Below are 24,005 nucleotides of genomic sequence, written 5' to 3'. Positions count from 1 at the left end.
GATGAAGCGACGCGTCCAGGAACTCCACCTTCGAGCCCGCCTGCGTTTCCCTGGGAGTCAAAAGAAGGACACGAAGCGAAACATGACGCGAAGGAGAATACGCCGCCAATACGACCGGCCGTCATGAACGTCTTCTCAATTCTGGGCAAGCGAAAAGCTCTGGACGAGACGACAGCGAATGCCAGGGCCACGAAGAAGCATGTCGCGCACAGGAAGAGCAGCGCGAAAGATGCTGGGATGATACAGACTCAGATGAACCTCGGACAATCAATACAGACGACTTGCAAGCAGTGCGGTATGGAATACGTGCTCAGCTCGGCCGAGGATCGAAATCTCCACGCGAAGTTCCACAAGCAGAATAGCGAGGGAGTGGAAGTTGGAGCTTCTTTCGTGGATGGTACTGAAGCACATAAGCAGTTCGTCGGAGTTGCCAAACGGCCAGCAGACGCTGTCATTGTGGTAGACTCCTCCGACAAGAAGACGCGCCAGAAGAAAAGCCAAGCGGTGCTGGAAGTCGTACAGCGAGAACTCGGCGCTGTTTCAATTCCCGAGGCGGATGTCTGGGAGAAGCCGAAAGATGCTGCGTCTGATTCGGAACCACAATATCACTCGTACCTCTATGTTCGGGAAGGGAAGTGTATCGGCTACCTGCTCACCCAGAGCATCGCAGAGGCATACACCGTCGTGATACCCAGCGGTTGCAAGGCTGAGCCGCCTGATAAGGATACGCATATTCAAGGGGAGGAGAGCATGTCGGCGCTTGCGAGACTAAAGGCGAGGAAGCTTGCCAAAGAGCAGGCGGAAGAGACGAAGCGGAAGAGGTTGGAGCACGCGGCTCGTCAGCCAATTTGTCTTTCGAAGACGAGAGTTCCGGTTGTGCTTGGGATATCGCGAATATGGACTTCGCCGATGCATCGTGGGCAGGGAATTGCTATGGCGCTGTTGGATACGGCTGTTGAGGGATACAATGCTCATTTCGGAGCGAGTCGAGTGGGCACGGCAGATTGGACTCAGAGACCTACCCTCTCCAAGATCAAGAGCAAAACGCAAGTCGCTTTCAGCCAGCCGACAGAAAGCGGAGCAAAACTCGCCAGGAAATGGACAGGCAGACTATTCGGCTGGAGTGTATACGTGGACTGATATCCACAGATCAATACATGAAATCGTAAACCCGCCTGATATATACAAGGCATCATTTCCCATAATCCAGAACACCCTGGGCACCAGCGGCCAAACCACAGCATCACATCTCCTATCTCCTCTCCAGATCTGAAATATCCCTCTCCCTCACCTGCTCACTCCCACAAACCTCCCGATCAGCCAAAACCCTCGCCGCCTTCTCCTCCCTCACCTCCGCATAGTCCCCTCCCAACCCCAACGTAGCCTCCCTCTGCCTTAAGAAGTACTCAATTCGATCCTCCCTCGTTGTCAGCGTCGACGCCTCCATCCTCACTCTTCGCAAATCCTTCGCCGCACGATCATGTACCAAGTCCCGCTGCTCGATGAAATACGTGCCCGCGTCCTGCGCGCGATTATAGTTCACCGCCGTGCCCATGGCCGAGAGAGCGAGCACGACCGCGAGGAAATATGAGTTGGCCATGTAGACCGGTTCTGTGCGTCCTGATTTTGCCCCGCTTCCTTCTCGACGAGAGTGGAATTTCTCCCAGTCTTCCCAGGTTGCGTTTTGCCAGATATTATCCGCCGGATCATGCCAATTCCCTTGGAAGCCGCTGCGGCCGGATGGGTGGTATGGAGAGTGGTTAGCCCATGCTCCTGTGGTGTTGTGGGAGATTTCTGAGCGGCCATTCCAGCCGGCGCCGAAGCGATCGTAAGCGGAGCGTTTCGCGGGGTCCGAGAGGATTGTGTGGGCGGCGACGATGAGGCGGTAGCGTTCGAGGGCGAGGGCTTGAGAGGTAGAGGTTTTGGTGGAAGAGGAAGTGTGTCGGTCGGGATGGTAGATTTTGACGAGTTCGTAGTACTTCGCTTTGGAGTAGGGTGCGGTTACGGGGAGAGCGAAGATCTGGTAGGGAGTTGGGTGCGTCCGGCCTTTGGGTGGAGTTGGCCAAATGTGTTCTTTTGGTTTGGGAGGAGAGGGTGGTTCAGCTGCGTCGCTGGCGACTGTTGCGTAGCCGTTCCGACTACATTGCTGTTGTCGTGTGCGCGGTCTTTGCGGATTTGTTGATGACGTCGTTGATTGGGAGGGAGTGAGAGGCAGCGGTTTCAGGTTGTGGTAGGCTGCGAGGAGGGCGTTATGTTTTCGTCCGATCATGACGGTGGAGAGGCGTACAGAGGCACATTGTCTCTGTGCTGGATCATGTACATTGAGAGAAGTCGAGGACGAGTATGAGGTCTGAGGTGATTCGAGCACGATTGAGCGCTGCTGGACCCTTGTGAGCGAGATCGGCAGCGGGAGGGACCAACCTTATTCTATCGCAGTAGCTCTGTTTAAGCGAGCCTTGGCCGATCTGGCACGTCTCTCTTCGTCGCGCCTTCGTCGAAGCAAGGGAGTCTATCTACCACGCCTCAGACAACCATGTAGTGCCTCAACGACTCAGCGCTTCCTGGTACCTACAACACTGTCCTCCGGACCTCACTCAACATGGCGTTCGACGAGGACAGCGGCCTGGTCTACAGCGAAACCACCATGTCAACCAAGTCTATGCACAAGCAGCTGCTGCCAGTCTATTCCGAAGCACAACCCAGGCCGAAGCCTCGGCCGAATCGGCACGGGTCTGGCTCAAGATTTCTCTTCGATATGACAATGCGGTCTTTGCTGCGCAATCTCGATTCGTTGAGTGCCAGCTCTCTGGAGAATGTCCCCAATCCGGTTCTGGAGTGTATATGGAAAGCTATTCAGGAGAAGTGAGAACCCCTCGGAGCACGCTGTTCACTCGGCTATGACTAAAGCATCGTCAGCAAACTGGACAGCGCTCGGACATGGGCATTGTTCGCGCCCCTGATACTTCATGGGAAATCCCGGACGAGATCGATAGAAGCCATCAGGCCTCATCCTCGATTGGTCTTCCCGATGTTGAGCAGTCCAATGTGCGACTGGCTCGTGGAACTGACACTGCAAGACATAAGCCTGACAACGGATCTTTTGTTGTCTGTCTCACAGCTGCCCAATATCTCGTTTTTTGCGATTCTGGGGAAGCTTGACGACTCTGAGGACCTTGGACTATCAGACAGAATAGTTCGATCATGGGCAGATGATGCGGCTACTCATCGTGGATTCAGCAAACTTGAATCCATCCGCCTGGTCCATCAGAACCGAGTGACTGAGGCCTCGTTACGCTACCTCAATACCTTCCCACAGCTGAGGGACTTTTGCGTCAGCATACCTGGGATGTCTCCAGAGGTCTGGTCCGCCGTTGGCGAGACTCAGGGATGGATGGATCACGACAAGAGCGGGACCGTCTCGAGGTCCTCATATCTTCCTGCCCGCCTTTTGAAACCCGTACTGATCAACTGTGCAGACGTTGTTTTTGGCAAGACTACCTGAAGCTTGATGGCCGCATGTCGCAGCGATCAAACAAATGCAGCAGCCGTGACTACCGTTCAAGAGCACCACATCTCAACGAGGGCCCATCCGATTCATCTCTAAACACATTCTTGAGTGACTGGGTGCCGAGAACACTGGAAGATGAACATTCGCCCATGGTCCGCCTGCGGTTGAGCGACCCACCTTTGCGATCTCCAGAATATGGTGGTCGTGAGCCGCCGTTTCTCACTACCTGTACTCACCACTTCCGGAAGCAGATGGGAAAGGCGATTGTCCCGCCACCCGGCAATACTGCGACCGCCGCTTCCAAAAAGCGCAGATTCAGGGACTCCAAATCTCAATCACTTAACAACGTACTTGCTGGTATGTGATGAGCAGTACATCAGCTTGAACAACGCATCTCAAGAGCATTGCTATCAACCAGACAACGCCACACCGTCATTCGCAGTCAATCTCCGAATAAAGATCGCCAGCGTGCATTTCCTCCCTGTCACACCAAAAAACGCACGAACCCACCGACATCATGCAATGCAAAGCGCAGTGCAACATTGAATTCACCGCAACGCACGAGGATAAAAACAATTGTCCGTAGCGTGGATATCGTGCAGGACATCGATCTTTCTTGATCTCGTGGGTTTCACGACAGAATGGACGCGCGCGTACGAGATTTTCTGATGACGCCTTGATTGGTGGCAGGTCACTTCGAACGAGCATGTGAACAAGTTCTCCATGTTTGATTCTATTTCAACGACTCGACAATCTACAACCCCAGCAATCGATCATGGTGGAGCCGATCCACCAGATTCGCCCCCACAATTCGCAAACGCTCGCGGAGTTACAACCGATATGGTATCAATATCGCGGGCCACAATCTTTTACATGCAGGCGGCGCCATCGATACCAATGACTTTTCCGTTGATCCACTCTCCGTCCTCGGATGCAAGGAAGCCCACAACTTTGGCAATGTCCATAGGCTGGCCGACGCGGTCCATGGGAGACCATGTCTTTGCGTACTGTGAGGGATATCAGTGATGCAATCGAAAAGCCACCATCGGCAAATGGAACTCACCTCATCAACCTCTTCATCGGTCAAGTTCTCGCCATTGGGAATGTACTCTTTGCAGACAGCATGGTACATGTCCGTCTTGATGCCACCGGGAGCGACAGCATTGACGGTGATCTTCTTGTCGCCACAGTCGATGGCCATGCACCTGACAAACGTCTCAATCGCACCCTTGGAAGCCGAGTACACCGCATGCTTCGGCACACCCTTCGCCTGACCGGTGATGGAACCCATCATGATGATCCTGCCACCCACCGATAAATGCTTGTACGCCTCCCTCGCCACGAAGAATTGTCCGCGGGTGTTGATCCTGAACACGCGATCGTACTCCTCTTCCGTCACATCTTTGAGGTGGCCGAACGATACGACGCCGGAGTTTGAGCAGACGATGTCCAGTTGTCCGAAGTGTGCTACGGCGTCGTCCATGAGCTTGGTTGTTTGCGAGACCTCGCCCACGTCGGCTTGCAAGGCAATCGCTTCGCCGCCGCGGGACTTGATCTCGTCGACGACTTTGTTGGCTGCTTCGACGGAATTGGCGTAGTTGACTACGACTTTGGCGCCGCGGTTGGCGAGGTGGATGGCCATGGCGGCGCCGATGCCGCGGCCGGAGCCAGTGACGAGAGCAACTTTGCCATCGAGGCGGGAGGTGTCGACATAGGGTGTGACGGCCATTGTGGTGGTTGGCGCAGGTGTTGAGGTCGGTTGGAGGGAGTTGTACTTTGCAATGGCGCCGAGAGGGTCTTGAGAAAGTCTGGGTTGAAGGGTAGACGATGATGAGGATGGAGCTTGGTTTTCTACCATTTTTCCACGAGCATGAGAAAGTGACGAAGGATATATACCGCATCCTTCCAGATACGCTGCCCGATTGATAAACGAATAGATGAATCCACTTACATTTTCCGAATTAATCTAAACCGAGCTCGCTGTCCGTGCCTTCGCTCTCACACAAGAAGTGCGAACGGGCGAAGATTCAGAGGTAAGGCATATCCACACCGGAGTGTTGGCGGGTGGGTAAGTCCGGCTCCAAAGTCTCCGGTTGGGAAAGTTGTCCAACGAAGAGTTATCTGACCGCGAGAAGACGAGAATCACCGTCTCACCAACACAGTTTCGGCCCACTTCAACAGCGAGAACCGCGAGCACTCGGAACAAGCTCTTTCGCACGACAATCATGCTGACGACGGACATTCACCACTTCTCTAAAAATGTTGTATATTTAGAACAGAGTTCGATGCCAGTGGGGCGCTAACTGGTTCGGGTAATTCTGGAGTGAAGGAGGGCGGGCCGTGGGAAGGAGCTGTCGGACTTCCCCCGCTTGCTATTCTCCGATGGATGTGCTTCGGGTCGGAGGAGTCGAAGGCTGACTATGCGGAGTCGTGTTGGAGGGATGTGCATACAGCGGGATGGGTGCTGGGCGATGTTGGGAAGCTTTGGAGCGACTTGAGGTTCTGTGACTGTGAGGTCCTCTCGAATCTTGGACAGCCTGGAGACTACTTTAGCGAGTCGTTGATAGATATTGTTGATGCTGATGGAACTCTATGTCGGTATTGAGGAACAATTCACTGAACATCTCATGAAGACCCGGCAGGATGCCGTTCAGAGGCCGAGACATGATTGCGAAGTAATTTGGTCTTTGCGCTATTAGACAACCACCACTGCGCCGGAGTATGGAGCCGTGAAGATGGAGGAATCCACACTTCAAGTTGGACTTCCGTTGCTTGCTAGTTCATCGTAGAAGCTCATATTATATAGCTCCCAGAAAGATTCGAAAAGTTCAGTGCAGTTCGTTCAAGATCATCATTACATTGGTACTTCATAAATCGTCCCTTCATGATCGTGAAGGACGATTCCAATAATTCCGAGAAACATAATCGTATCATCAGCAAAAGAAAGAACAGCAAAACGTATGAGTGCCCGGTCAAAATCAACCCATCACCCTCGAGACAATCTCTCCAGCTTCCCTCTGATCGCATCGGAGAACCTCGTCGAACATCCCTCATCAATCACCTCGACGCAATGCCTCAACACTGGATAGGCTCTCTCCAGTCCCATCTGCGAGCCATCCAACTTTGTCACGCAAGGCACGCCCTCCCGCTTCGTCAGGTATCGCACAATCAAAGCATGGTCTGGAGGTAGAGCATCGATGGCAAACGATGGACCAGCAATCGGACTCGGGAACATTCCATTCCCTTGTGGTGATGTCGAAGTCAGTGCATCTTTGTGCGTAAGTGAGTCGGTCCAGAGTATGAGCGCCACTCGATAGATCGCTCCAGCCCACCACGGCGGCCGAACACCTCTCGGCATACTTCGCACCAATCTGAAGATCTGCCCGCAGTGGAAGACAGCTTCTTCGACATCTGGAATACATCGTTTGTGCAGCCAGAGGAGTTGATGATAGGTTCCGTCGACGTTCTCTCGTCTTGCTAGACGCTCGATCTCAGGGAAATTGGTGACGGCATTGAGCGAGATCAGGTGGAAGAGTATAAGGTTTGTCTGCATCAAGGCGCACAGAGGATTGGCTTTGAGGTAGCGCTCGGCGAGGTCGAACCAGCGTTGAAGTAGTGCCTGGACTTCGGCGAGGCGAGTTCGAGTTGATGATTGGGAGATGTTCCGCGAGGAGGGTTGCGCCTGGTTGGGGTGGACGGATATCGAAGTACGATAGGTAGCGGGTGCGAAGCAGGATAGTAGTTGAGAGAATTGGCAGACCATGGATTGGAGTGGGTGGAGGAGAAGTCGCAGCTGGAGTGGAGTCATTTCGATCCCCATCGGGATAAGGTCGTCGTCGAGAAAGTGACGGAAGAGGTCTCGTAGGGAGAGAGGCCGAGCGCCAGATCCGACAGATGAGAAACCGGAAGAGAACTCGTGCACTCTCTCGAAGGTAGAAGACCACTGCTCGGCAGATTTTGCATGCCAAAGACGATCGGCGTCGGGCATGGGAGCACCAAATTCCGTGACGGAGAAAAGTGGTGCAGTGTCGTGGAAGAGAGCGAGGTCTTGATCGACCATGACCCAGGAGTATATGAGACGACTGCGAGATTCATTTTGAATCCAGTCTGTCCATAATTGCTCGAGAGTCCGCTGAGGTTGTGCCGAAGCGGCATGTGAGGAACGGTCCAGAACTCCTGAGTGACGCAGCATCGCAAAGTACATGCCACGCTGACCCATAGCAATGTCCATTTGCCACTTGTCTCCGCTCCAGGCAGCTTGAACAGTGAATAGAAGAGCCGAATGTAGCACAATTGGATCGCCGGACATGATGATGTTTCGCTCGATGAGGTCGAATAATGAGATTCTGCAGGCTTCGGTCAAGCCGCCCGTGAGCATACGTGCTTCAGGAGATGGGATGTTTGCCGCTCCTTGTGCGATCATAAGAAGGACCAGAATGCTGGCGGCTCGATCGTTGTAACAATGCATCAGCTCGTTGGCGTCTAGTGTACTCCGTGAGGTTAGTGGGAAGTATCGTTCAAAGCTGTTCGAATACGACCGGAGAAAGTATTCGAGAACTCGACCCGGCGGTAGCAGAACGAAGTTTGACGCTCCGCTGGGGTTTGGCGAGTGCGAGCCATTACTCGTTCCACGACCTTCTCGATGCGTTTCGAGAGCTTTGTGGAGGAAGCTCTGCATGATTGCCAAAAGCTTGTCTCGAGTGCTTTCGTGCAGTTGCATGACTGTGAGATGGTCTCCACCGCCTGCAAGATCGTTGTCTTCCCATCGAGGACTCCAGCTGACCCAGCCTTCATGGTTCCTCAAAGTCTCTTCCAGCTGCTCCAGATTAAGTTTCGCAGTCTTTGGACACGAGCTGGAAGGTAGAGTGGGCGTGCATCGAAATGCTGACCAGCCATCTTGAGCAGCAATCATAGCGGGCATTTCATTGCCACTATTCGGTATTGACTGTACCGACGGCATGGACTGATGTCGATGAGAGTGGAAAGCAGGATTGGAATTCCCAAGACCAAGTTCGACGAACGACCGAGACATCTTGGGCGTCTCAAAGGGCGTGATCAATGATTCCATGCCGCCATTCGCAAGCTCTGGCATGATGGAAAGAATACCATCAGCATGCGGTGCAAGTGGTACTGAATTTGGATCGAAGCTCAATTCCGGATCGAGCATGAGGTCCGATTGAATCATGTTGTCGTATCCAAGTGGCATCTGCATTTGGCTCCAGTCAAGTAGAAAGCGCGGACTCGAGCCATCATCAGAGCTATCTTTGCTTGGATTCGTAAGTCCAGGAAATCCAGACATCAGGTTGTGGTCCATGAACGATTCTTGCAGATCGGGAGAGAATTCGGGAGGAGTTGGTCCACCATTGACTTGCTCGGTGAATGGCTGCGGCGGAGCTATGTCGGGAGTCTCTTCCATAATGGGACCGATACTGATTGGCGTTCCAGACTTCTGAGACGACGGGCTGGATGAGTTTTCTTGTGCTCGGGTGTCTTTGGACGTTGCCTCAACGTTGACTGTTGTCACTTCCGTCGGAACATCTGTCGCACTCTCGAGTGTAGCTCCGACCCGGTTTGCATTCTTCGAAGCTCTTCTCGTTGGTCGCAGTGTGCATCGCAAGTTCCTGCCAGCACATCGGGAGCAAGGGAACTTTTTGTCGCATTTCGTCTTCGTCTTCGCGCAGTTACTGCAAGCAATGGGTGTTCGACCAGCAGATTTTGGAATCATGCCATTCACCGCGGGAATCTCGTTCTGATTCTGATCTCGTCCGTGAACGGTGTAATGTCGTTGAAGGAGGTCCCTACCATTGATCATGTTAGTATACACAAGATAAACAGAGCTCCATGTATACGAACCGCCTTGCGAAAGACATGTGGCAAGTAAAACATTTGAATGGCTTGACATTGGTATCTGTACGCTCGTCGTTAGCCTTGTCGTTGATCAAGTATTCCCCTTCCAACTGACGTGTGAGAATATGGCGTTCAAGATGCTCATCACGAGTGAATGACTGCCCGCAATATGTGCAGAAGACCATCTTCGCGTCGTAGAGACCAATGGTCGACGATCGTAGAGACTTGATACCTCGAGGCAGGCAATGTGGGTGGCAGTTCAGAGGACCAGTGTGTGGGGGATCAAGAGATATGGTCGGAGATTAATGAAACCTGGCAAGTCAGAAGAGGGAACAGTGACACGTAGAGAGGAGGAGTTCACAGAGGGACGTACTAAGCGACTCGCGCTCCAGCAGGCCTCCAAGAACGACCCCAACATATGCAGACAACGCATTCGCGCAGGTGAACTCTTGGGAACGTTAGTGGGGCAAACACATGAGGTGATGCTCAGCCTTGGGTTGCAGTGGGTCCAACTGATCCAACCAACGCATCTATTTTCTCCTGTTGGCTGAGAACGATGCCGCAATGGGAGGAAGGGTGATGGCAGGAGTAGCGTGTAAGATCCGACAGACTCATCGTCGTCATTGCCCTCATCATGGTCAGCGCCATGCAGTAGAAGATCGATTACCTTCACATGTTCCATTCGTCCAGGATGCTGCATCGAAGCACCAGCGACAAGAAGCGCTCATCATCGGAGGATTGATCCCGGCTCGTACTCGAGGCTTGTCAATCGTGGCAAGGGCAGCTGCAAGACCTGATCTTGAATGCAACGCACGGAGCCGCGGTGTGGTCAGTATCTGGTACTGTATGTAGGTGCGATGCTATACATACATCCATTGCATTACCTTGCATTTTACCCCTGTGGCTGCATATGCCGACCCCGGCAGTCATCGCTTAAAATCCATGTGGCTTCCCGCAACCCCAGTGGAGTCTTCTCTGTTGTCCGAATCCGACCGGTCCCTGCTGTCGTGTAACAAAAAGTCATCCGCGACAAGATTTGACTTCCTCCGATCCGCACGCTTCGTCCTTCCAGCGCATACCTCGATTCTGCAAGCGAACGCCTTACTTGATGCCCGGAACGCTCGAAGACCTCGAGTTGACGTTCCTCGATCGCTTCTTGCGTGGGCCATCGTCCACATTGAATTTTCAGATGGAACAAGGAGGCGGGCTGCGTCTGTTGTGATATTTTCCACGCTATCGCCATGCTGTGACAGGATCACCAGGTGGATTGCCTTGCCTCGTCCTGAGCCCCGATAATGGTGCAGCGAGTGCACATGGCAGAGGTATGCCTAATCTTCCACGTCGTGCAACCTCACCATTCCAAGACACAGGGCCCAAGAGTCTTGTGGTACCGTGCATGACGCTTACACTCGAACAACCGGCCGTCTGCTTCCGGTATTCGCACATGTCTACATTTGCATGTCATCAGTGCGAAATACAAATCAGAAGCCTCGAGATCTTGCCCCTCGGAACGACGATCAGATTTCCGTGCATTGCTGGGTGTTACCGTAGTCTTGTATACGTCTTGGACCGCAACGTAACCTCCGCGTCAGACTTGCCACATTCACAGGAAACACCCCCGGTTTTCGTCGGAGGATTCATTGTCAGCGTAAGCCGTTCCTTGCCCATGTTGTGCCTTGCTTCGCCATGTCTTATAATTGTATGTTCATCGAGCAGCCGGCAAGTCGGAATGATGACTGTACTCTCGTGGTCAAGGTAGTGACCATAAATGTCTCTTCGGCATGCCAATCGTTCGACTGTCAGAAGGTTATGGTACTGTTGCCTTCCAGATCTCGTGGTTCCCGCAGCTGCATGTTGCTCGTGGTATTCTCACATCTCCAATGGCCACCCTCCCGGAACTACTTCCCATATGGTCCAAGTCTGTGAGCCCATCGTCGCGGTCCTGGGTCGTCATACCTTACCATAATGATTCATGACTGCGCACGAGGGAAGTTACATCTGCCCTTCCTCGGGTCCTGCGCACGAACGCCGCGAAACGTGGAATGGAGTACGAGGTACTATATCCGCACATTCCACTGCACTCGTGTCGACCTCGTGTCGTGCTTTGAAACCTCGTGAGCAGAGTCTCACGAAGATATGCGCGGAAGAATGGAAGTCTGCAATGCGTAAGAGTGTTTGGCTCGGGACCGCTGAACATATGAAGATGTCATTGTGGAACCTCAGTCGGATGAATGTTTCAAGGCGCCAGATGCAGACAGCGGCGCAGAGAGCATGTCACTCGCTTTGCCTTGCTTTTGTGTCCGAGTTCATGACTCTCGCTGGAATCCCATCTAAATCAGCATGAGTAGGAGTCGTCAGCCATTGTCGAAGCATTACGAGCGAAGTGAGAAAATTTGAGCATTCACTCCATGGGTGGAGTTCCGGCTTCGGGCCGGTCTCGCTACGGCCCGCTAGCTCGTCGGCACTTCCGGGCTTGACGTCTTCTTCCATTGATTTTCAATCTTGCATACAGCATACATTGCAGTCTGTTATTTTCCGCTCCGGACCCCGAGAGATGCAGAACGTGCCAAAAAGTTTCCTCTTCCACCTGAGCCGGCGAGGCTCTTCTCAAGGCTATGCACATCCTGGACCCACAAACCCACACACGGACTACTCCGACACAACATGTCGTGGAGGATCCTCGAGTCTTGCGCATGCACATGCACGTGTCAGCCGCAAGCCGTCCTTGGCATCGGCAATAATAGGCACTCGCTACCGTCTGTGAACTGCATTGCCCGCTTCAAACCCTGAATCAGCACTGGAGCTCCACGTGGAAGAGGCCGGCCGTTCATCGGTGGGAGTTGACAGGATTTGAATGTGCAGAGCCGAGCGCCATGGTCCTTGCTATGATCCGCGAGCAGCCAAGAGGGAGCATCAGTCCCATCGGAAACGCCGAAGCGTATAGACCGGTGGCTGATAAAGAGGAACGTGTAGTGATGAGTTGTCAGTCCGCACCTTGATCCTTTGCTCAACAGGACCTTATCTAGCCAACCAACTCAGCAGACATCTCCGTCTCAGCCAGCCACACATATTCTCCGCACTTGGCTCAGCTGCCGAGCAAGCACCACAGCCTGTCAATTGTGGCTTGCGATGACAGTACTGGTAAAGGAGTCAATCGACGCTGCCGTTAAACATCTATCTGCGCATCGGCTATTATCCATCTCCACTACAACGTGGGTGGCTGACACCAGGTACCTGCTCCGACGTAAGCGAAGCTTGTATACTTGATTCTTGGTCGACGTGGCTAAATGCCGATCAATGGCACACATACCGCGGAGGTACTAGTGTTGAAGCAGATCTACAGCGGAGAACCTGGCAAACAGCCGACCGATACTTGGCAAACCTCCGGACGATACGCCGTGATTCGGGCGCCGGAGTCTGTCCGGCCAGAGCGGACATGTGAAGCTCAGGCATCATCATCTGTTTGCCCAACATACCGCACGAACCCATTGCCGAATTCCTCTCCACAGTGCTCGCAATCTATTTCATTGCCGGATCTAGTCAGTTACCTACCCCTTCCGCCAAGCCGCATTGTGCTCTTCTCAGGATTGGTGCTCTTCTCAGCACTGCTCTTCTCAGCCACTATCAGCGGCGCGGATCAAGGACGACCTCCAGAAGACCCAGGGTTGTGAGCGTGTGCGTCTCAGTGGAAAGGTTGCTGGCAGTCGCATTGAAAGAAGCCTTTCCACAGCTACATGACCGCCATCTACGCATGCCAGCGATGAGTATTGAAGCTGAAGTTCTCCTCATTGGCAACAGAGCCTCAGCCACTTATGTAATACTGATGTTGCTCACAGCCCTGCAATGTACAGGCCGCAGCTGTACCATGCATGCATCATGCATTGGATCCGTTCTTCGCTTCAAAGACGTTCGCCATTTCGGGAGGAATTCAAATGCCATGAAAGCTCTCACCGGTCAATGTGAGCTGCGGATAAGCCGCAACATCCTTCATTCGTCGATTGAGGCAAATGGTGGGCAATTTATTGTGTCGTTATGCGTGAGCTGACTATCAGGGCCGCTCGTCAATGCCACTTCCGTCGAGTAAACTCCAGCCGTTTTGTAATTGGTATCCGAAGCTTTCGCTGTCGTTCGACGGTCCGTTCGCTGTGTCAGCTTTATTGCAATTGTCTACGAAAGGACTCGGCTGAACAGGATGCATGCTTATGTCTTTCGACAGTCGCATGCCCTGGTCTCCTCATCTCTCGACAGTCGCATGTCATTGTCAGTTGCGTGCAAAATGCGTCTTGTGTTTTCGTCTGCGCGTGGCCCCACAAAAGCGCCGCTCGTCCACAGATACTCTCACCAGCAAGACCTGCACCCGGCTGTCATCCAATCGAAGCAATTACCATCTGCTTGGCATTTGCAGCCTCCTCTGTCACCTCCGGGACCTGTTAATCCTTTGTACCTCACCCCTCACGGGTACCTACAATGCATGAGCTGCGCTCCACTTCTTCTCGGAGAGAAAATCGTTCTGATCGTTCTGATCGAGCTGCAGAAGCGCAGGGAAGTGGACAAAGGCGCACACCTTTGGATCGAATGTCGATTGTCCAACGTAGAGCCGAGCGGTGAACTCTTCGAGCGAGTACTGGACCGATGGATGCCTCTGCGACTCATCTTTGCGTTGCGGCACACGCCAGCATTGGCAAGCGACAGCGCTGGCGCCGCTCTCACCGGCATCTGACAACTCGAGAGGCTCCAAATTTAGCAACATTCGGCATGTCCAGATGTGGCTGCATTGCATGCTTACGGAAGGGCTATCGCTACAGTAGGTCGTTGTCATTGAGGTTTTTTGCTGACAGCTAGGCGATCCTTCATACAGTGCTATTGGTCATGGACAATCAGAGTGATTCGAGCTTCGCGACCTCCCCAATCGACTCTCGCAATGTTGACCGCATCGGTGTTTGCGTTGTCGGAATCGGATTCGAGTCGGTCTGAGAGTGCTCAATGCTCAAGCTTACACACTGTGACGATGTCGGTCGATGCCCAGGAGTATTTGCTTATCAGCAAGTGATGTTGCATATGGCTTTAAGAGGCAAGCAGGATAACATGTCTTCTCACGCCACATGCGGAGGGCATGAGCTGTTTCCTCGAGGCAAAACTAGACTGTTTGGCCGAGTTTGTTCCTCGTTGCGCTGTGGTGTCTGTGCAGGAGACTTTGTAAGCTCCGGTCGATGACTGTTATGGACGCGCATGATAAATCACAGGCATACCGTGGCCGAGCAGAATCTCCGCTTCCGGCAACTTGGTCGGTGATCGAGCCTCTGCCTTGCAGCTGGAGAGGCTTATCAGGCTGCCCTTCGAGCGCACCAGGAGGAGATGTGGTGACCGTCGCACACAAGGTCGCCTGGGTCGTGGAGCGTCTCCGGAAAGGCTGCGACTTGAGATGATCAGCAGAAGCAAATTTCGTGATAGTGGAGGCCTGTCTAAGCGAGCGTCACCTTCACAAAGTTTTTGAATTGCACAAGGACTGCTGTTGGGTCGTAGAAGCGTCGACCAGACTCTGCACGATATGTGGAGTAACGTCGGAGTTCCATGCGTCGAACATTCCTTCCCTCGTGCAACATTACACTGAATATACACGTGCTCGTGGGCCGACCATGTGGCTCTTGAAACACGAAAAAGGCGATGGCAAGAAGTGGCTCATCATGCGAGGCTCATCTTGCGTCGGTATTCTGATTTATCATCTCAGAGGTACATCTATGCTTCGGTGTTGCTCCGCGTGGCTTCTATTCGGATGACCTGAGCTCCAGGAGGAGTTCTTTCCTACGACCATGTGGCATTTTGGTACTGGTAGAAGATAGGACATCCGACAGTGTCAAGTTCCTCCCTGGCGCTTGATGTAACAGCGCGCAAGTGTTGCGGATAGCCACCTAGTAGGGTTTCTTCGGTTTTCTCGGACCAGATGCTGCAAAGTATGTAGATCACAGCATCAATCGAGAGAGCCTCAGCAGAGAGGCCATGTCACAGCAGCATGCTAGACGCTGTGGTGCGACTGTCGGAGAGATTATGCTTTGATTATGCATGCAACAAGGCGCAGGTCGCACGACTCGGGTTGGCGAGGTAAGGACTTGTCCAGAAATATCCTACAAGTGCAGATAGGACCGAATCTTCGCGGACATTGATGTCTAGTATGCATAGCTGATGGCAACGAGCAGATAGATGGACATGCTGGAATGAGGCGAAGAGGAAGGGAAGAAGTCGATGCTGGACTTTATCGATGTATTGAAGGGTTATCAGCGCGTATTTTTACGACGTCAATAACAAACAGCGCTACGGACACGTCTCTCGTCTCGGCGCGACCATGGCACGTCAACAAATATCGACGACAACGGGACAAACTACGGCCGGGTCATCCTCGCCAAGTACATAGTACGGTCTGTTGGCTTGGACGCCGACGCGGACACGAACGCTGACGTTGAAGCGCAATCATCATCGTAAGGGAGAAACTGACACGCATTTCAAAGTGAGGAAGATCTCATTGACCGACCCAGCAACAGAAGACCCAGCATGCTCAGAGCCTCGTTCTTGAGTGCCAGAGAACGATGTCGCATCGTCAGGCATGTCAAGCAAGGCATGTAGCGCCTGGTATGGCCTCGTGGTGCACAGCCGGAGACGCATGTGTGGCTCGCGCACAAGAGCCCTCCTTCCTCTGATCTATGAATCATCCCAGGTTCTGCAGCATAATTCAAAGTAGCAGAGCGTGCTTTGATAGCACAATCTTCTCGGGATTCGACTGTGGAGTGCCAACTGCATCCGGCGGAGCCTTTCCGAATGAGCCTTCTCCGGGCATGATGGAGAGCCGAACACCTTTGGGATTTTTACCTGAGAGGGCATCCGGTGTCTCTGCAGCATCATGACGCCTATCAATAGTTCCACCGACGCGTGATTCTCGCCGCTGGGTTCACGATCCTCACATGCCTTGGTTTCGTAGGTGGATCCTGAGTTGGCCCTTCAGCTGCACAATCGTTGGATCTCCGGTTTTGGAAGCCACAGGTGATGTTGGACCCACTGTGCAGCGGACGCAGATCTGTCTGCTATCACACCTTCATTGATCCTCAGGTCCTGACTATATCCAGAATCCCGGTTGACGAGCCGAATCCATCAGCAATACATAATATAGCAGTAGGTATCTTCTCTGGGCGCCCTGTCTCCTTTCATCTCATTCCTTGCTTTCCATACCGTTGCATCAGACAGACTAGCCACCTGACTGATTCTCCTTGATATCTTGCTTGAATCTACATCGACTTACACCTTGCTCACCGACGATCACTCGAGCATTGCCAACCATACAGCATCATCCGTGCCTAGCCACCACGGTTGTGATTGCGTCGACTTCAACTGCCACGAATACCAGGAGCGAGCGAGAGATTCAGATCAACTCAAATCGAAATTTCTGTCAACAACTGCGAATATCATCACCATGTCGAACATACTTCTCTTCGGCGATCAAACCGCCGAACAATACCCGCTCCTCCATCGAATCGTTCTCCGAAAGGACAATGTCTTGCTGCTCAGCTTTGTCGAGCGTTGCGCTCTTGCTCTCCGCGAAGAGACTCGCACCCTGTCCCGAAGCCAACGCGAAGTGATGCCGGACTTCCTCACCCTCAGCAATCTGATCGAGGCATACTACCAGAAGGGTGAAAAAGTCCTCATGTTGGAATCAGCATTTCTTACGATTGCCCAGCTCGGGCACTACATCGGTTACTTCTCGGAGAACCCCAGCGAGCTTCCTGCAGTATCCGACACACGTGTGCTTGGCCTCTGCACTGGTCTGCTGGCTGCCTCTGCGGTTGTCTCCGCCAAGACCGTGGAGGAGCTTGCGATTGTTGGTGTCGATTTCGTCCGCATCGCCTTTCGCTCGGGAGCTGTGGTCGACAATGTCCGGTCGATGCTCGGACAGAGCAGCCAAGACAAGTCGACCTGGTCTACGATTATCTCTGGTCCCTCCGAGGTAGATGTTAAAGACGCTCTGACCTCTTTCCACGAGGCCAGTGGTATTCCGCGATCGAACCAGGCGTATGTCAGTGCGGTCTCCACGATGGCACTCACTGTCTCCGGACCCCCCATCACCGTCGAACGATTCTTCCAGGAGTCGTCACTGATTATCAATCATCGTGTTTCAATCCCCATTTATGGCCCATACCACGCTGGACATCTTTTCGGCGAGGCCGAATGCGAACGTATTCTCAGCGGTGAGGTTGGCCAGGAGCTCCGCAAGCACATGCCTGCTTCCCTTGTTCATTCCGCTGCGACCGGCAAGCCCATCGTCTCGGAGAATGCCTACGAACTGGCCAAGCTTGCCCTCGGCGAGATACATCAATATCCGGTACGCTGGGATTACCTCCTCGAGGAAACGGTTGCCCAGATCGGCCATTACCCTTGCGGCGCCAAGATCTTCGCGCTCGGTGCCAGCAACATTGCGACCAGTCTGTCGTCCGCGCTCAAAGCTGGTGGCCAAGCGGATGTAATGATTGTTGACGAAGCGTCATTTGTCGAGACCAAGAAATATACTGGTCGAACGCAAACCGACAAGATCGCCATTGTTGGTATGGCCGGAAGATTTCCCAACTCTGCCAACCACGAGGCGCTGTGGGATCTACTCATGAAGGGCTTGGACGTCCATCGCAAGGTGCCGGCCGATCGGTTCGACGCCGATGCTCACTGCGACCCTTCCGGCAAGGGTAAGAACAAATCTCACACGCCTTTCGGTTGCTTCATCGACGAGCCCGGTCTCTTTGATCCTCGCTTCTTCAACATGTCGCCACGTGAAGCCGCTCAAACCGATCCGATGGGTCGGCTGGCTTTGGTCACCGCGTATGAAGCGCTGGAGATGTCTGGATATGTGCCCAATCGCTCGACTTCCACCAAGCTCAACCGCATCGGCACATTCTACGGACAGACTTCCGATGACTGGCGTGAGATCAATGCCGCGGAGAATGTCGACACCTACTACATCACTGGCGGTGTACGAGCATTTGCGCCCGGTCGCATCAACTACTACTTCAAATTCTCCGGACCTTCCTACTCCATCGACACCGCCTGCTCATCCTCCCTTGCCGCGATCCAGCTTGCTTGCACCTCCTTGTGGGCGGGCGACTGTGACACCGCTTGCGCTGGCGGTTTGAACGTTCTCACCAACCCAGACATTTTCTCTGGTCTTTCCAAGGGCCAGTTCTTGTCCAAGACTGGTGGCTGCAAGACGTACGACAACGACGCCGATGGCTACTGCCGTGGCGATGCCTGTGGTACTGTGATTCTCAAGCGCTACCAGGATGCTGTCGCCGACAAGGACAACATACTCGGATGCATTCTTGGAGCTGCCACCAACCATTCAGCGGAGGCCGTCTCGATCACCCACCCTCACGCCGGCGCGCAAGAGTTCTTGTACAAACAGGTGCTCGCCAATGCTGGCATCGATGCTCACGAGATCAGCTACGTGGAAATGCATGGCACTGGTACTCAGGCTGGAGACGGTATTGAGATGACATCTGTCACCAACGTCTTTGCTCCTCGTCGCCGCCAGCGCAAGCCTGAACAGACTGTTCACCTTGGCGCCATCAAAGCCAATGTCGGCCACGCCGAAGCTGCGTCCGGCATCAATTCACTTGTCAAGGTCCTGATGATGATGAAGAACAACAAGATTCCGGCCAATGTCGGTGTCAAGGGCGAGCTCAACAAAACCTTCCCTGCCGACTTGAAAGACCGCAATGTGCACATTTCTCTCAAGCAGGTGGACTGGCCACGCAAGACCGAGGCTCCTCGCAAAGTCTTCCTCAACAACTTTTCCGCCGCTGGGGGCAACACTGCACTCCTCATCGAAGATGGTCCAGTCCACAAGATGCCAAACGGTGTCGATCCTCGCAGCACCCTGCCAATTACGGTAACTGCTCGATCCATCGGTTCTCTCAAGAGAAACCTCATGAATCTTCAGAAGTATGTCGCTGAGAATGGCAGCACTACTCTACCTTCTTTTTCGTACACTTTGACCGCACGACGAATTCAACACAACTACCGTGTTGCTTTCCCTCTGGCGGACATCAGCAAGGTTGCCGACGCTCTGGAGGCTCAAGCCAAAGACTCATACAGCCCAGTCCCCATGGTGACCACCAAGACTGCTTTTTGCTTCACTGGTCAGGGCTCTCAATACACCGGTCTTGGCCAGAAACTTTACCAAGATCTGAAGAGCTTCCGCGATGACATTGATCAACTCGACCAGATGGCTCGCATCCAAGGCTTGCCTTCGTTCTTGGAGCTGCTCGATGGAACTGATGTCCAAACTTTGTCTCCAGTCAAGGTCCAACTCGGCATGGCCTGCATCCAGGTCGCACTCTCTCGCATGTGGGCTTCGTGGGGAGTCACGCCAACTGCAGTCATAGGTCACAGCTTGGGAGAATACGCAGCACTTCACGTCGCTGGTGTCATCTCTGCATCGGACATGGTCTTATTGGTCGGTCGCCGTGCCGAGCTTCTCGTCCGCGAGTGCACGCCTCACACACATGGCATGCTTGCTGTCAAGGGCGGAGTCGAGGCCATTCGCAATGCACTTGGTATTAACATGACCGAAATTGCGTGTATCAATGGTCCGGAGGAGACGGTCCTCTGCGGCAGCAGTGATGTCGTCGCCGCTGCTAACGACACCCTTGGAAAGAACGGTTTCAAGGCCACTAAGCTCAATGTGCCATTCGCCTTCCACTCTGCACAGGTCGATCCCATTCTGGACGAGTTCCGAAAGGTGGCTTCCTCAGTCACTTTCAACAAGCCCTCGGTCCCGATACTCTCGCCTCTGGTGGGTATCGTTATCCGCGACGGCGGAATAATCACCGCCGACTACCTTGCTCGCCATGCTCGAGAGACTGTCAACTTCTCGTCTGCTCTTCTCAGCGGGCAGAAAGAGGCCGTCTTCGATGAGAAGACCGCGTGGCTCGAAGTTGGTGCCCACCCGGTCTGTTCTGGCATGGTCAAGGCCTCGATTGGTACCACGATCACAGCACCTTCCCTTCGCCGTGGCGAGGATGCCTGGAAGACCATCTCGACCAGCATCTGTCATTTGTTCACCGCTGGTGTCAATTTCAATTTCGACGAATTCCACCGCGAATTCAACGATGCTCAAGAGCTCCTCACGTTGCCGACGTACTCTTTCGACAACAAAAAGTACTGGCTCGACTACCATAACAACTGGACCCTCACCAAAGGCGAGGTGCAAAAGACCAAAGAGGTCATTGTTGAGAAGGAGATCGTTGCACCTGTCATCGAAGTGCCTGCGAAGCGCCTTTCGACTTCTTGCCAGAACGTCATCAGCGAAGAATTCGATGGCAACCGAGCTACTGTGGTCATCCGCTCAAACTTGGCTGACAGCAAGCTGTATCCAGTCGTTTGTGGCCACATGGTAAACAACGCTGCACTCTGCCCGTCCTCGCTCTACGCCGACATGGCTTTGACTGTCGGTGACTACATCTACAAGGAGCTTCAGCCGGGTGTTGAGACTCCGGGCATGAATGTGTGCAATATGGAAGTGCCCAAGCCGTTCATCGCCAACATCCCGCAGCCCGCTGAAGGACAACATCTGGAAATGGAGGCGACTGCTGATCTCGATCTCGGGACCGTGTCTCTCAAGTTCCGCAGTGTGCATCCAGATGGCAAGAAGATCCAAGATCATGCCTTCTGCACCATCCGCTACGAAGACAAAGCTGTCTGGGCGAGCGAGTGGACCCGATACAACTACATGGTCAAGGCGCAGATCGACATGCTCACCGCAAGGACAATGACCGGCGGCGCTCACAAGGTCCAACGCGGCATGGCATACAAGCTGTTCAAAGCTCTTGTCAATTATGACGACAAATACCGGGCCATGGCCGAAGTCGTCCTGGACGGAGCCAACACTGAAGCATCTGCTGCTATCGACTTCCCGACCAAGCCAGACGATGGTGACTTCTACTGCCCACCATATCACATTGATGGTGCTTGCCACATCTCTGGCTTCATCGTCAATGCATCGGATCTTCTCGATTCCGAGCAGAACGTTTACGTATCCCACGGCTGGGGTGCGATGAAGTTCTCCCGTCCTCTGGTCGCCGGCATGAAGCTCCGCAACTACGTTCGCATGGTGCCACAGCCAAACAACATTTCCAAGGGAGATGTCTACATCATGGAAGGTGATGAGATTGTCGCAGTCTGCGAAGGCATCAAGTTCCAGCAGATCCCTCGCAAGGTCCTGAATGTATTCTTACCTCCGAACAAGGGATCTGCGGTTCAAGCGAAGCCTTCGCCCATCGCTCAGAGACCTGCGCCAGTTCGTGCTTCGGTCGCTGCTCCAGTCAAGCGCATGCTGGCACCTGCGCCTGTTCGCAAGAGTGCCGGTCCAGCAAAGGCTGCCGCTGCACCGTCCATGCCGAAGCCGAGCAAGGTTGCTGCCAAGAAGCCCGCTGGAAGCATGGTCGACAAGGTCTTGACCATCCTCTCGAAAGAGACAGAGGTCGACGTCGCCGAGCTGGTGGACGATGCACACTTTGAAAACCTTGGTGTCGACTCGCTGCTCTCTCTCACGATATCCGCCATCTTCCGCGAGGACTTGAGTATGGAGATCAGCCCTTCTCTCTTCACCGACTACCCAACAGTCGGTGAGATGAAGAAGTACTTCTCGCAATTCAACAACGTCGAAAGCACCACAGAATCCGAGGATGACTCTGACACTGATTCTCTGGCCACCACAGACGTAGCGACTCCTTTCGACGAGATGTCAACGCCTGCTAGCTCCGCTCCAAGTGTTCCACAATCTGATGCTGGCAAGCCAAGTCCCGACTCGCCAACAGGAGACTCCCTTTCTGATGATGTCGGTGATGTCTCCATCGCTCGCCACATCATCGCTCAGGAGATGGGAGTCGACATCAGCGAGGTCACAGATGACGCCGAGCTTGCTGAGATGGGCATGGACTCGCTCATGAGCCTGACCATTCTCGGCGAACTTCGAGAGAAGACCGGCATCGATCTTCCCGGCACGTTTCTCATGACAAATCCCACCCTGGTGGATATCGAGAACGCTCTCGGTATGCGACCCAAGCCAAAGGCGGTCGGACCGAAACTCTCGAAACCTTCAACAAAGACGGATATGAACGAGGTATCCTCGCGATTGACTGCCATCAACAAGACCGATATCTCACAGTATCCTTCTGCAACATCTGTCCTCCTCCAAGGCAATCCCAAGACTGCCACAAAGAAGGTGTTCTTCCTACCCGACGGATCAGGCTCAGCCACCAGCTACGTCTCGATTCCCAACATCGGTCCTCATGTCGCCGCATTCGGACTCAACTGTCCGTTCATGAAGGATCCTGAGCAATGGCAATGTGGGATCGAAGTCTCCTCCCTCATCTACCTGGCCGAGATTCGCCGTCGCCAGCCTAAAGGACCATACATCATCGGCGGCTGGTCGGCTGGAGGCGTGATCGCTTATGCCGTCGCTCAAGCTCTTCTCGCAGCCGGCGAGAAGGTCGAGAAACTCCTCCTTCTCGACTCACCTTGCCCGGTCAACCTCGCTCCACTACCTACTCGTCTTCACGTCTTCTTCAACGAGATCGGTCTTCTTGGCACCGGCGATCCGGCCAAGACACCCAAGTGGTTGCTGCCTCACTTCTCCGCTGCCATTCGCTCTCTTTCTGCCTATGACCCGAAGCCGACCATTGCTGAATTGCCAACATATGCTGTCTGGTGCAAAGATGGCGTCGCTGGGAACCCAGGCGACCCACGCCCACCTCCAGCTGAAGAGGAGGATCCGGCGCCAATGAAGTGGTTGCTCAACCACCGCACCGACTTTTCAGATAATGGTTGGGCACAGCTGTGTGGTCAGAACATGAAGTTTGGAGTCATGGGAGGTCATCATGTGAGTATTTCCGAACACAAAGCTTCGACACACTGGCTAACATCTTCACAGTTCTCCATGATGAAAGACCCCCACGCTTCTGAGCTGGGTCAATTGATCAAGGAAGGCATCGAGTGGAAGGCATAATCGTTCTCGATATCTTTCATTCTTGAGCATTTTGTCAGCATGCATCGAGGGAACTGGGCTGAAGCAAGACTCGCCTTGGCCGGCGTATCGCGGGACGGCTAAGTTTCAGCTCGATGGAGCGAGACTGATGAGAACTTTGATATGTGCTTCACGGCCTTTGCCTTTTGAGATGATGGGCGATGCATAGCTTGGGATTTTGTTTGGGGAGCATTGTTGGGGCAGGATGTCATCATGATTGAACGGAACCACAGACACAGATAGATAGCTACTTTCCTTGCAGATACGATGGTGTTGACTGTGCCCGGGATGGCTCCTCGGCATGGTCGTCGCCAAAGGATGATTCCATGAATGTTCTCCAAGTCTACCATCTTCGTAGTCGTCCAGCCCAACGGCAGTACAGGCAGTGTCCAAAGATTGCAGACGTTTTGGAGCAGAGCTGATTGGTCCATGGGTGTTGCGCGGTGGCGAACAATCGTCCACGCATTCATGTTTGCACTCGCATGTTTACTCGTCAAGAAAAGAAGGCATTGGCGCCTGAGGCACTACAGTTTGATATATACCCCCGATATGATCAAATATACGCAGTGACCTGGGTCAATATCGAGAGCTTTT

The 24,005-nt window shown here is 53.5% G+C and overlaps 6 protein-coding genes across 6 annotated transcripts; 3 read left to right on the top strand and 3 right to left on the bottom strand.

Annotated features, from left to right (window-relative positions):
- Window positions 1–237: 237 nt before the first annotated feature.
- MYCGRDRAFT_49783 (uncharacterized protein) lies at window positions 238–1,140 on the top strand (the record flags this gene model as incomplete). The annotated part of the gene is made up of 3 exons (XM_003848594.1): window positions 238–684; window positions 784–990; window positions 1,039–1,140. The coding sequence occupies 3 exons, from the start codon at window positions 238–240 to the stop codon at window positions 1,138–1,140; spliced, it is 756 nt and encodes a 251-aa protein (XP_003848642.1).
- A 1,389-nt stretch (window positions 1,141–2,529) lies between these two features.
- Window positions 2,530–3,873, top strand: MYCGRDRAFT_111233 (uncharacterized protein; the record flags this gene model as incomplete). Its single annotated transcript, XM_003848595.1, has 2 exons — window positions 2,530–2,862; window positions 3,477–3,873. 2 exons carry the CDS (start codon window positions 2,600–2,602, stop codon window positions 3,871–3,873), a joined length of 660 nt encoding a protein of 219 aa, XP_003848643.1.
- Window positions 3,874–4,377: 504 nt separating this feature from the next.
- MYCGRDRAFT_87994 (uncharacterized protein) lies at window positions 4,378–5,237 on the bottom strand (the record flags this gene model as incomplete). The annotated part of the gene is made up of 2 exons (XM_003848287.1): window positions 4,378–4,515; window positions 4,572–5,237. 2 exons carry the CDS (start codon window positions 5,235–5,237, stop codon window positions 4,378–4,380), a joined length of 804 nt encoding a protein of 267 aa, XP_003848335.1.
- Window positions 5,238–6,494: 1,257 nt separating this feature from the next.
- MYCGRDRAFT_87993 (uncharacterized protein) lies at window positions 6,495–9,540 on the bottom strand (the record flags this gene model as incomplete). The annotated part of the gene is made up of 3 exons (XM_003848286.1): window positions 6,495–9,306; window positions 9,362–9,416; window positions 9,471–9,540. The coding sequence occupies 3 exons, from the start codon at window positions 9,538–9,540 to the stop codon at window positions 6,495–6,497; spliced, it is 2,937 nt and encodes a 978-aa protein (XP_003848334.1).
- A 4,277-nt stretch (window positions 9,541–13,817) lies between these two features.
- Window positions 13,818–14,135, bottom strand: MYCGRDRAFT_96593 (uncharacterized protein; the record flags this gene model as incomplete). The annotated part of the gene is made up of 1 exon (XM_003848285.1): window positions 13,818–14,135. The coding sequence occupies one exon, from the start codon at window positions 14,133–14,135 to the stop codon at window positions 13,818–13,820; it is 318 nt and encodes a 105-aa protein (XP_003848333.1).
- A 2,679-nt stretch (window positions 14,136–16,814) lies between these two features.
- Window positions 16,815–23,393, top strand: PKS1 (polyketide synthase; the record flags this gene model as incomplete). Its single annotated transcript, XM_003848596.1, has 2 exons — window positions 16,815–23,267; window positions 23,319–23,393. 2 exons carry the CDS (start codon window positions 16,815–16,817, stop codon window positions 23,391–23,393), a joined length of 6,528 nt encoding a protein of 2,175 aa, XP_003848644.1.
- Window positions 23,394–24,005: the final 612 nt, after the last annotated feature.

This window comes from Zymoseptoria tritici, chromosome 11 (assembly GCF_000219625.1).
Source record: "Zymoseptoria tritici IPO323 chromosome 11, whole genome shotgun sequence".
Classification (NCBI taxonomy): domain Eukaryota; kingdom Fungi; phylum Ascomycota; class Dothideomycetes; order Mycosphaerellales; family Mycosphaerellaceae; genus Zymoseptoria; species Zymoseptoria tritici.
This window is presented reverse-complemented; position numbering and strand designations above follow the sequence as displayed.